Source organism: Rhipicephalus sanguineus, chromosome 3, assembly GCF_013339695.2.
Source record: "Rhipicephalus sanguineus isolate Rsan-2018 chromosome 3, BIME_Rsan_1.4, whole genome shotgun sequence".
Taxonomy (NCBI): domain Eukaryota; kingdom Metazoa; phylum Arthropoda; class Arachnida; order Ixodida; family Ixodidae; genus Rhipicephalus; species Rhipicephalus sanguineus.
This window is the reverse complement of record NC_051178.1, coordinates 32,975,806-32,989,526: the sequence shown is the minus strand read 5'-3', so window position 1 is coordinate 32,989,526 and position 13,721 is coordinate 32,975,806. Positions and strand designations below refer to the sequence as shown.

Sequence of the window (13,721 nt, the reverse complement as noted above, 5' to 3'; positions counted from 1 at the left end):
GGTACTTTTTACGTTTGACGTGCTAGAATATTTGGGCATAAATATGTCCATGAACTTAATGCTGGTTTTACCATGTTGGAAAAATATGCAAAACTGCAGAAAAGCTCTGGTTCTTGCAACAGAAATTGCATTTAGCCTCACAGTCAGTAAAACTAACAGCTTATTTGACCTACCTTCAGCCCACGCTAGAGTATGCCAGCATAATCTGGGACCCCCATCAGTCAGGGTTAATTCAGAGACTGGAAAGAGTTCAACGTCGAGCAGCAAGGTTTGTCCTAGAACGATATTCTCGCACAGATTCCATCACCGAAATGCTCAGTTTGCTGAACTTGCCCACGCTTGCGGAACGCAGGTGCATAGCAAGGTTAAAGTTTTTTTACCTTTTCACTAAAACAAATTTAACATCAGTACTTGATAGCACCACAAGGTAGAATATTGCGAAGAAGCAAAGGTGGTAATTTTAAAGTACCTCATATGCACAGTAGCAGTTAAGCGTTTTCTTTCTTCCCAAGAACGATTAAAGAATGGAATGAATTGCCGCTACTAACGCGAGAAAGCATCTATGCAGATCAATTTGAAAATAACCTAGCAGGCCACAAAAGGCGCACGCATGCTTTCTATTTTGTGGTTGTCTTTGAGTTAATTCGTTAGCATTATATTGTTAGTTATGTATTGTTTGAGCGGTGCATTTACAGAATATTTCACTTATTTACGGCTGTGTGTTTTTGTATGGTAATGCTCCGTTATGTTTTGTAACGTTGCTTGTTAACTGTGCATTTATGGTGTTGTGTAATTTGATCAATGTATATGCGAACTATTTCGCTTATGTACGCTTATGCTTTTTTTTCTCTTATGTTTGCTTATGTAGTATTTTTTTTCTCTTCTCAAGTGTGCGTGTGTGTGTGTGTCATGTAATGTACCACTTGCAGAAGTGCTGCTTTTGACCCACCCTGTAACGGACGGCAGGCCAACAATATGAATAAATAAAAAATATATATTCTGCTTCCATCACTAGCAAAATTATCTTTCTTTCCTGATAGCAACAGATACAGTTAAAATTTGGTTCAGTAGATGTGTAACTAGAGCACTTCTGCCCTTGATGTTCATTTGAATGGGCTTAGCATAGGTGACCTTTGAGCTAAACCTTCCTCGCCAGGATGCTTAAGCTTGCAAACTTCATCCTACTGTAGCTCTCCCAATTGGCCACCAAGCGAGTGTCAGTGGTTCTAATTCTGATGCATGGTCCCTAAGCTGTTTGTTGCATGGCATATGCAGCACCAGCAGCAGGTGATGGTGCCAGAGGAAGAAGAAGTGTCCGATGGTGACGTCAAGGAGGAAGATGACGAATATCAGACGCATCAGGCAGCTGAAGACATGTACTCTGCGGAGTCCCCTAGGGTGAGGCAGCTGCTTTGGGCCACTTCACTGCAAACACCACTTGGTGTGAAACCCAGACTCAATCTGTACTGTTAGATGATAGTCCCAGATATATTGCGAATATTAATGGCTCCGCTAAAGGGAAAATTGGGTTTGAAAAGCACAGCTTACCATGGGAACATGTGAACAGTCTAGTTTCACACCCTTTGTCTTTTTGCGGTGTTTCACACGCTATCTCATCCTTGACAGGACTTGGCAGAGCCACAGGATGAGGAGGAAGATTCGGACCCCACCGAGATTTTAGGCATGAGTGCAGTAAGCCCAGGCATCCAGTCGTCACCAGCAACTCGAACTCCTGCTGTCTTGCTGCAGGGAGATCACACTGTGGTAAGCCTTGCATTGACACTCGCAAGCATCCTCAGCCTTCTTCGTAACCAGATGCACCTTTGCCAGGTTGCATGATGCAAAATGCAGTTGCTACAGGTGCTGTCTGAAGCGTATTGGGCATGTTCTAACACCCGCTTTCCCATATTACTGCCCTGGGGATCCTATGCTTAACTGGGTTCTGTTGTTGGCATTGGACATGCTTTAACACCTGCTGTCCTGTATTTTTACTCTGGTGATCCGATGCTTAACTGGTTTTGTGTGTTAGCCGTCACTGTCGAAGCCTGCAGTGTGTTCAATTCAAATCAATAAAACATATAACTACAAGTCTATCACCATTCAACAACAAGAGAAAAGAAGTAAAGGAGGTGGGGGATGTGATTTCAATGTGACACAGCTCTTCAGCTTTGATTTGGGAAAAAGCAAGGATGGAATGTTGCCTGTAGACCCTAGTCAATGTAAAGGGCAGTACCATAATTATTCGAATCAAGGCTCATGCTTTTTTGTTTTTCAGATATTCATATACTCTATAATTGGCTTAGATTAGAGTATTTTAAAGAATCCAGTGATGGTCCAACTGCACCACTTGCACCATTTTGCTACAATTCTACTTCTCTGCACCTTACAATTGCGTCTTGCACAAACTGTGCCAAAAGTCATATTTCACCTTCTAAGTGGGGAGGTAGGGATTGTAGATGAAATTATTCATTTTTTCCATTAGAGCAATGAAATTTGGCATGCTTATTGGGAAGTGTACTGAATGATTAATAACAAAGTTTCATTATGATACCTCCAGTAGTTCTTACATTATGAATTTTTACTTGCATCATTGCTGTACCAAACTTCCAGAAAGCCTGGCGTGACAAAAAAACATGGTAGAAGCCCGCGGTTGCGTCTATATTTTGGCCCTAGGAATGATTCACGCCATGACATTCTCCAAATGATTTTATCAACCCTAATTTTTGTTTACAGGGAACATTACATTCATTATTGCATAATGCACTCGTTATCATTCTGCCATATTAACTAAAGCAAAAAAAAAATGAGAGAGTAATTTAAAAAAATAGAAATGTCGCTGCGTAGAGAATTCCCAGTGCTATAATATTTCATATCCTTGCCATTCCTAGGTAGATATAAACTGTCAATCACCTGTGGCGCATACCCGTACACCACAGCCCATGGTGAACGAATATGTGCCACACGTGTCTGAAGGAAAGGGTTGGACGACGTACGCGACAGGATTTTCACATTGTTCATGTCATGACCCGACAGTCATATTCGTCAAATCCTCTTACCCTCCCATGCCAATTTTGGTCTACATCAAGTTAAGGAGGCAATGATGAGAGCACCCAGCCGTAGGCGGATAGATAGATAGATAGAGAGAAACGCTCGAAGTGCCCTAAGTTCGCTAAAAAATGCTTCGCATTTAATACCAGGAAGCCAAGCTGAAGGAGCGCGTTTACCTCCGTGGCACCAACTCTACGCGTCAGGGTTTATCTTATGCATATTAAAAAGCGCAGTTGTATATATAGCCGGTCTGTTATTCTGCCTAAATTCACTATAACCAGGGGCGCTATGCAGGATGGCCCGAGCTTCTCGTGTACACGACTTTGCTCCGAGCTCGCTCTACAGCAGTCATGACAGGAAGACAGTGCGGAGCGCGCTAAAGCAGCATTTCGAAAAACAACTACAAAAACATGCATGTCGTCACAAAGGCATGTGGCGGTTTTCAAAGAAACAGCATGTGCGAATGCATCAATGCTGCCACTCAGAAAACATTTCAACGATGCAGCAACGTCAGTGTAATTGTCGCACTCTTTCTTTGCCAACTGAACATTGTGCCTCCCACAGGCATGCTCGTGGGCGGTTATCACCTTTCGGGCAAGTTCTTTCGTTCCAACTCGAGCATGGAAATTTCCACTCGAAGGCAACAAGGGTGCACATGCAGCACTCGAAGGCAACTTGTTTCACTTCAGTTGAATATTACGTCGATTATTATGTTAAGTCAAATATTATGAGGTTACGTTGCAGCTCATAGCTGAATCATGCCGCTCGTGGGTGTTGCGGCGTGAGTACTGCGCCTTGGCAAGAGCCAACGTGGTGGGCGGGCCAGAGCCTTGCCGTGGGCACCTGTCAATCAAACTACTTGGCATGCGAGCTCAGCCTCAAGCTCGTTGATTCTGGGAAGCCTCAGTTCAACTTGTGACTGTCATAGTGCCAGTGTGACTGTCAGGTGTTTGATGCGGTGGACGTCAACTCAGTCTGTGCAGTCTGCTTCGGAGTGACGATCACATCAGCACGGTATCAATTTTCATGATATTATTTAATCTGGTCTTAATTAGTAAGTGCTAATTAACATGATATTGAATAGACTTGTCTGAAATAGTATGGCTTTAATTATCGTAACATTAATTAGATCATGCTTAATTAGTATGGAGCTAATTAGCAAGGTCTTACAGCTTGGTAATTATTAGCGTGTCATAATTACCATGGTCTTAGTTAGCTCGGCCTTAGCATGACACGGCTTCATTAGCATGGTCCTAATTGACATGTTCTTGGCAAGATGTGGCTTAAGGGAGTTGCGGGGATCATTTGTAACTTTTTAGTTACTTGGCCTAGATTGATGAAATTGGCACACTCACTGCAAATCATCTTAAAAAGACAAATTTAAATTTCCATAAGATATCTGTACTAGTCTGGTTTTCATTTTATAAAAATTCACAAGTTCCTTGCTGGTGGAAAGCCTGGCACAGTGATGAAACATCCTAGGAGGCTGGAACTACTTTGTATCTTTACTCGCATACTGTTTGTACTTAAAGACAGTTTTAGGTTGTTTTTACAGCCCTAATAATTTTCTGCTGAACATTACATGCAAATATGCCTGTATCTCAGCTAATCGTGCCATGCAGTAATTATGATTTAAGAAAAGAATGAAAGCCTAAACAAAAATTCCAAAACTGTGTTGAGGTACAGCACAGTCTATGGATTACAATAAAACAAACAGCATAAAAATTGCTCTAGCCATAGTTGTGCTATGCTTTCCACAAGTGAAGTGGCAGGCACAAAACACTCTTTTGAGAAAATGGACAACAAAGTTTTGGTTGCAGTTGACCCTATGCTAAAGTGCGCCAGGACAGTAATAATTGGTGCCCTTGCCAGGAGGCAATCTTTTGGGCCTCTACTTCTTAATTTGGCCTTATTTGGGAAGTTTATTACTCTCTATCGTTTACCGCAGACGCTTTTGCACCAAGCTGCATGTAAACATTGGGCATGTTGGACTGTACTGCTACTTTTGCGGCCGCGGAACGTGTCATCAGGCGGCCTAAATAGTGGTGTATCAGTTTGATGAAGCTTTGCGATCAGCCCTGTCAACTACTAACACCTGATTCATTTTCTTGTACGCACACCCGCACCGCAGTGCCAACACCTTCTCGGCAGTCCAAAGCTGATGGCGACTTCGCACCGAACTATACCACAGATGCATTTTCTCACAATATTAACTTTTCTAAGTGAAACGAGACCACTCTTCCGCTAGTGGGGACATTAGACACCGGTTTTATCGAAACGGGTCCAGGAACCCATGCGCATGAAGCTCGGGTCTTAGCGGAGCGGCGCGAGAGCAAGCGTCGGTAGATCATCTGAAGTAAAGCCGGTAAAGCGGCACTCGCGCGTCATCTGATAAGTAGTAAGCGTTCTGATGATAAAGCGCTATGGTTTACATCGCTGTCGCTTTATTACCGTCCCCGCAAGGGATGACATGACGTGCCGACAACCCATTCGGTATATACCCCAATCTAATCACTGGCTCGCCCAATCCATGCGATATCATCCCTCGTTTTCCTCCGTATGAAACTCAAGAGGCTTGCACATTGCCTCCCATACACTCATCACCTTTCAAACAGCGCCAATTCACGTGATTACGGCCGCGGAGTGATCAAGCAGTGAGCACTTTGCTCGTAAACACAGCGGCCGTCGCCGTGGCAACACCCAATAGAAAAACGCCTCTCAGTGGTGTCGCGCGCTCCACCAATAGGAGCACCGCGTACATTGAGGGGTTCGTGAGAACGCCCTCCGATATTTAAATGCGAAGCATTTCTTAGCGAACCTCAGGCACTTCGAGCGTTTCTATCTACATTTCTATCTATCTTTCTAGCCGCCTACGTCTGGGTGCTCTCGTGATCGCATCCTTAGTTTGTTGTAGACCAAAATTGTCATGGGAGGGTAAGAGGGTTTGACGAATATGACTGTCTGGTCATGACATAAATAACATGAAAATGCAGTCGCATACGTTGTCAAACCTTTTCCTCCAGACACGTGTGGCACATACCCATATACCACAGGCTACGATAAGCGGGTATGCTCCACAGGTGATTGACAGTTTACATCTTCCCAGGAACCACGAGAACAGACATCGGAAATTTAAATGCGAGAGCGTTAAGAAAAACTGGCATCGGCAGTGTTGATCCGAAGAATACAAAGAATAAAAATCAGGATTTCAGCAGGAGTCGAACCCAAGCATTCTGCGTGGCGGTCAAGTATTTTACCACAGAGCTACGCCGTGTCTCGAAACTGCTGTGGAAAAAGACCCTATGCAGGTATAATGTCGTTGCAACATCAATTGTGGTTGCAATGCTGCTATCTAATTTTATAACAAAGCAATAAACATAACACATTGATCCTATATATATGATACAGGCTGTCATGCTGGGTTAACGTCACTTGTGGTTCCAGTGTTGGCTCTGCTTTTATAGAAGTCTAATAAAGGTTACATTTGTATTGCTACGATTAAGCAAGCTATATTCAAGCGTTGCTGGACTCCGAAGGAATACGCTAACGAAAGTTACGTATGATGTTCACATCATCGCACCGTAATGTGCACTTCATTTCAATAATACTGACGTCAGTGTTGTAAACTGAGTGCGGACGCTACGTCATACCATAAGTTACCCTTTAAACGCCAGTGTAGTCGACGTGCCTGGTAAACCCACTATGGGCACACAACTACTACGCTTAGAAAAAAACGTCGATCCACCTTGTAACGTTTCGCTCAAAGACAAAAAATGCAGCGTAAACAACTACTTCACATGATTGCTTCACATGAAACCGATTCCCATAAAGCGTGGGATCTGCCAAATTTTTTCGTTGTTTGCACTTTTTCTATGTGGTGATCACAAGCGAGAAGGGCAGGAACAGAAAGACGAAACTTTGAGCTTTGAAACGACACCAAGATGGCGGTGCTTGGTGGCAGGAAAGACAAAATACGATGCCGTGAACTGCACCGTTTTAGCGCGATTTTGGGCTTATTTTTTAATTAACCTCACTTACAAAATTATTTTTTTCAGGCACTTAAAATGCGTTTTCAGTGTAATTGCTTAGATACTGCGTAAATAAGTTACCACAGATGCCAAAACTAGTGTTTTCCAAAAATTGATTTTTTTTTTTTTTGCTATTTTCGCAATTTGATCCCCCACATCCCCCCTTAATAAGCTCGCTCTTAAAATGACTTGGCTTAATCAGCTTGGTCGTAGCATGTCATGGTTTAATTAGCTAATCAGACGGTCGCACGTGTTCAGGAAGTGAGCAGAATATGACGAGAAAGACGAAGACAGCGCGCACCGGCTGAGCAAATGCGCTAAAAGGAAGAGGCTGATCATGACGATGATACTGTGGCCGCGGCGATTAGGTCTGGCCATGCTGTTAAAGGGGTTCGGCCAGAGCTAATCTCGGAGGCCACGGTACTAGTTATTCTAAGAAATACTTAGTGAAGACATCAAATGCTTGAAATTGAATTTAAACAGCCCGTACCTCTAAAAAATGTCATTACTAAAAATTTCTGACACTTTTCTTTCATGGGTGCACTTCTGCACTCAGTGGAACAACAAACAAGTGAACGAAGATGCCGCTGGTTTGAAGACACCACCCACCTTTGTCGAACGCCCTTGACATGATGCTGCGTTCCATCATAACCAATGGAATGCGGTGCGCGCTAAGGACTAGATTTGTCCTCTCCGTAGCATTAGTTCGTTCAAAAGGGGATGTCGCCAGAGCTTGGAGAGATTCCGACTTTTGCCAAACTCGGGCCATCATGCATAGCACCCTAGTTTTCCTTTTCTATCGACAGCCTATATTGCACTGTCTTCCAGACCTTCTATTGGCGTAATGTCATTGCAAGCCAGCAAACGCTTGTTTATGGCAGTGTTTTGTAATTAAATTTATTTGTTTTATCTATAAAGTGTAGAATGGATAGGGCGCAAGCAGAGGTGCCAGTGAAAGACGAAGACGAGGACGGTTGTTGGTGCTCGTGCTTGCTCCGTTTCGGACTGCTGGTCGCTGAACCTGTGCTGTTTATTCATTAAACGCTCCACGGACTCAACGCTAAACGCGTACCATCAAGTGGTGGAGAGTGCTGGTTCTCTTTTGCTCCCTGGAACTCCGCAACCGGACTCTACCAACCGGACTCTCCGCAACCGGACTCTACAATGCCCGACGTCACACAGCAGAATGCTGCCACACCCCCAGCTGCTCACTGTCCCGGTATTCTAAGGGAGCGCGACCCAGTCATCTTCAGCGGTACTGATGAGCAGGACGTCGAAGACTGGCTCTCTTCGTACGAAAGAGTGAGTGTCAACAACAAGTGGGACAATAACGACAAACTCGGCCACGTCCAGTTCTACCTGAGAGGAGTCGTGGAACTCTGGTTTAACAACCATGAGGCTGAGATTACCACCTGGGCCTCTTTCAAAACGACTTTCGCGGACGTATTCGGCCGACCGACAGTGCGCAAGCTCCGCGCAGAGCAGCGCTTGCGTGATCGCGCCCAACTGTCTGGAGAGTGTTTCACTTCCTTTATTGAGGACGTCGTAGGCCTCTGCCGCTGCTTCAATCCTGCCATGTCCAAGGCCGACAAAGTCAAGCATATCATGAAAGGCATCGAGGACGATGCGTTCCGCATGCTTGTGGCCAAAAACCCTCAAACAGTCACGGACGTCATTCAGCACTGCCAGAGCTACGACGAGTTGCGAAAGCAGCGCATTTCCACATGTCGTCCTAGCTTCGACACGACCAGTACGTCAGCACTCACCATTGGCGCCATCTCTCCGGACCCGACGGTATTGACGCAACAAATCAAACAGTTCATCCGAGAAGAAGTTGCGCGACAATTGTCTCTTGCACCCTTTCTCCCAGGCAGTGCTCATAAGCTCCCCTCGTCGCTGCGACAAACCATTGAGGAGCAAGTATCCGAAGCCCTTCCACCGCCTGTATCCGCGCCCTTGACCTACGCTGACATCGCGAGAAGGCAGTCACCTGCGCTGCCACACGGCACGGACTCTGCTCACTCCTCAAGTGCATTCTACTCAACGCAGGCGCCGGCAGGCCCGCCCGTTCCACTTTATCGCCGTCCTGTCACCCCTCCTCATAATCCTTGGCGCACAACAGACAACCGACCAATCTGTTGCTACTGTTGTCTACCCGGCCATGTCGAGCGTTTCTGCCGCCACCTCGTTGCCCGTCCAGGTACCGTTGACGCAAGCTACAGCTACGTCCGTACAGAGCCACCACAGCCGATGCCCTCCCACGCTACTTCGGACCCCTCTTCATCGAACCGCCGAACCTTCAACTCCCGTCGATCGCCGTCCCCGCGCCGACGTTTGCTTTCGCCAATGATTCGTCGCCCCTCGCCCGTCCAAACAGAAAACTGACCATCGCAGTTCCGGAGGCAAGAACTGCGCCGCTATTGAAATTTACAAGGCCTCGTTCTCAACCTGCTAACGAAATAACTGTCTTCATTGAAGGTGTTGCCGTGCACGCCTTAGTCGATACGGGAGCTGCTGTGTCTGTGTTGAGCGAAGCAATGTGCCGCAAGTTAAAAAAAATTACGATTCCGCTTTCTGGTTTTTCTCTCCGTACGGCAACCGCACATCCCATACAGCCTTCCGTGACGTGCACGGCTCGGCTACTCATTCAGGACGTTTTGTATGTCGTCGAATTCGTCGTCTTTCCACACTGCTCGCACGACGTTATATTGGGCTGGGATTTCCTTTCCACACATCATGCCATTGTTGACTGTGCCCGTGCCGAACTAGAATTATCAGCGATCTCCGATATCGATTCTGGCAAGTCATCTTTTCCTCATGTCGTCGTCGCCGCGGACACGGACATCCCACCTTTGTCTTCAGTTCGGGTTCCGATCTCCTGCGACTATGCTTTCTCTAGCGCCATGTTCACACCGTCAGAAGCATTCACTTCTCGTAAGAACTTCATTCTCCCCTTTGCTCTTGTCACGATCGAAGACTCCTGCTCAGGCATTTATGTCACGAACCTGCTTTCGGTCGCAGCCACAGTATTCCGCGGAGAATGTATAGGGCGTTTTGAGGAGATTGATTCTGTTTGCGCTAGCCAACTGCTCGATCGCACAACAAGCCTCCAGGTCACCAGCGTTAATCTCATTACTACGTCCAAGACATCTTCCCTAGACGCTTTCCTTCCATCAATTGATTCGGACCTTCCTATTGCTCAACGCACCCAACTCTTGAAGCTTCTCGACCGCTTTCGGACGTCTTTCGACTACAAGCAAACCAGTTTGGGTCGAACGTCTGCCATCGTCCATTATATAGACACCGGCAGCCATGCACCCCTGCGTCAGCGTCCATACCGGGTCTCTCACGCTGAACGCCGAGTTATTGGTGACCAGGTGACTGATATGCTTAGTCGTGGCGTTATACAGCCATCCCACAGTCCTTGGGCCTCCCCGGTGGTACTTGTGAAAAAGAAGGACGGTAGCATCCGATTCTGTGTTGATTATAGGCGCCTTAACAAGATCACACGCAAAGATGTCTATCCGCTCCCCAGAATCGATGACGTGCTCGACTGTTTGCAAGGCGCGGAGTTCTTTTCTTCACTGGACCTTTGATCGGGGTACTGGCAGGTACCTATGGATGAAGCTGACTGCCCATCAACTGCGTTCGTAACTCCTGACGGCTTGTACGAATTCAACGTGATGCCGTTTGGCCTTTGCAACGCCCCCCCACCTTCGGGCGTCTTATGGACAACATCTTTCAAGGTCTCAAGTGGAACACGTGCCTTTGTTATCTGGACGACGTCGTAGTTTTTTCAAAGGACTTCGACACCCATCTTCTGCGCCTTGCAAGTGTCCTGGAATGCCTCACACAGGCTGGCCTACAACTAAATTTGAAGAAGTGTCACTTCGCCGCCAGGAAGCTCACCATCTTGGGACATGTTGTCAGCAAGGACGGCATTCTACCCGACCCTGCAAAGCTTCGCGCTGTCGCTGAGTTTCCCAAGCCGTCGACCCTGAAAGAACTCCGGAGCTTCATAGGCCTATGCTCATATTTTCGGCGATTCGTTCGTGATTTCGCATCCATAATGGCCCCTTTAACACGCCTACTTGCTGACAGCTAAGGTGTCATGACATGGTCTTCCGCTTGCGACGCCGCATTCGCGAAATTACGTAATCTACTGACATCGCCACCGATTCTCCGTCACTTTTACCCAGACGCCCCTACCGAAATCCACACGGACGCCAGTGGAGTCGGCCTTGGCGCTATTCTTGCTCAACGCAAGTCTGGCTTCGACGAGTACGTTGTTTCTTACACAAGTCGCACTCTCACCAGAGCTGAAGAAAATTATTCGGTCACGGAGAAAGAATGTCTAGCCATCGTTTGGGCAATTACAGAATTTAGACCTTACGTATATGGCCGCCCATTTGATGTCGTGACTGATCACCACGCCCTCTGTTGGTTATCTTCACTGAAAGATCCATCTGGTCGTCTAGCTCGATGGGCATTACGTCTCCAAGAATACGACATCCGCGTCGTCTACAGGTCAGGCCGTAGACATTCAGATGCCGACGCTCTTTCTCGCTCTCCCCTTCCCCATGACTGTGGCAATCTGTCTGTTTCCAGCTACGATTCTGCGGCCCTTACACACGCTGACATGCCTTCTGAGCAGCGTCAGGATCCTTGGATAGTCTCTTTAATGGAGTACCTATCTAAGCTGTCACCACGTACCGCCACTGGCTCGCTGCGGCGCACAGCTCTACATTTCACCATCCGCGATGGGCTCCTATACCGCCGCAACTATCTATCTGATGTTCGCAAGTGGTTGTTGGTGATTCCTCGCCATCTCCGTGCCGATATCTGTGCCTCCTTTCACGCGGATCCCCAATGCGGCCACGCTGGTGTAATCAAAACCTATGCACGCCTCCGGCTGCGGTACTACTGGTGTGGCATGTACCGCTTCGTCCGCCAATACGTGCGTTCATGCTCCAAGTGCCAGCGCCGGAAGAGCCCCCCACGTATAGTCACTGGACTGCTCCAGCCGTTGCCTTGTCCCTCTCGGCCTTTTGATCGCATCGGAATTGATTTGTACGGCCCCCTTCCATACACACCAGACAGGAACCGCTGGGTGATTGTCGCTATCAATCATCTGACACGCTATGCTGAGACTGCTGCGCTGCCAGAGGCCACATCACGTGAAGTCGGCTTATTCATACTTCACCAACTTGCTCTTCGCCACGGCGCGCCTCGCGAGCTACTCAGTGACCGCGGATGCACGTTCCTCTCTGATGCCGTACAAGCCCTCCTCCGTGAATGCAACGTTGTGCACCGGACAACCAGCGCATACCATCCACAAACCACCGGAATGACTGAGCGCTTTAACCGCACACTAGGCGACATGCTGTCCATGTACCTCTCCGTTGACCACACCAACTGGGACCGCATACTACCCTTTGTTACGTACGCTTACAATAGCGCCACTCAGTCTACGACAGGATTTTCTCCCTTCTTTCTTCTTTACGGCCGCGGACCTTCCTCATTTATGGACACCATTCTTCTGTACCGCCCGGACGCTTCAGAGTCCACAACTCTATCTGAAGTCGCTACCTACGCCGAGGAATGCAGGCAGCTCGCACGTTCCTTAACCGCACAAGACCAAGCACGCCAAAAGGACCGCCATGACACAAACCTGCCTCCCCAGTCATATTCGCCTGGAACATTGGTGTGGCTTCGCGTTCGCTCCTTTGCTCCTGGCCTTTCCACAAAGCTACTGCAGAAGTATGAAGGCCCCTACCGTGTCCTACCGCGTCCTAAGTCTCCCGTCAACTATGTTGTCGAGCCCGTTCAACCATCCGCAGACCGGCGCCGCCGTGGTTGCAAGATTGTTCACGTCGACCAACTGAAGCCGCACTACGACCCACCAGTCATCCCTGTTCCTTAAGTCGCCAGGATGGCTCCTTTTCTGCGGGGGAGTGATTTGTAGAATGGATAGGGCGCAAGCAGGGGCGCCAGTGAAAGACGAAGACGAGGACGGTTGTTGGTGCTCGTGCTTGCTCCGTTTCGGACTGCTGGTCGCTGAACCTGTGCTGTTTATTCATTAAACGCTCCACGGACTCAACGCTAAACGCGTACCATCAAAAGTGTCAAAAGTGTAGCCAGAATTGGCAGTGGTGCTTGACACTTCGCGAAATTTAGTTTGGATACGTTCCCCAAGTACTGGCAGTAACATCACACTTCTCCAGCCCGTCCCATTAACCGTATCCGTGCGACGCCCCTGAAAGCGGCCGCTATTTGTATGCGGTGCATCTCTCATCCCACTACGTTAGACTTACATTTGAAATCTCATAATGTCGAAAAAGTCCAATTTACACAGCACATTTTAAAGAGACACGCCACACACAGCCAAGAATTTCTTTCAACGGGTGGAGGAGAGGGGTTGTGTGCAGAACAGCTAACTTTGGCAGTTGGTGGTCGCTGTGAATGCATGTAAATATTTTAGTATCACCTGAAAAGGTAAAGCGGGAGGATAGTGGAGTGGTAGGTGGGGGGGGTTTGGTCAGAACATCTCAACACCCCCCCCCCCCCCCGCCCCCTAGTTATTGCCCCCTGCTTTCGACACAACATTTTCAGCACACAGCTTTCTGAGCACCTGCTCAGAAAGCT

General features: G+C 47.5%; 1 protein-coding gene across 1 annotated transcript in view; it reads left to right on the top strand.

Moving 5' to 3' along the window:
- LOC119386534 (POU domain, class 6, transcription factor 2) overlaps window positions 1–13,721 on the top strand; it is a 115,661-nt gene that overhangs the window by 58,852 nt on the left and 43,088 nt on the right. The window contains exons 9-10 of the mRNA XM_037653802.2: window positions 1,276–1,398; window positions 1,627–1,764. Of these exons, the coding sequence (XP_037509730.1) occupies window positions 1,276–1,398; window positions 1,627–1,764 (261 nt within the window). The remainder of the gene's footprint in view (window positions 1–1,275; window positions 1,399–1,626; window positions 1,765–13,721) is intronic.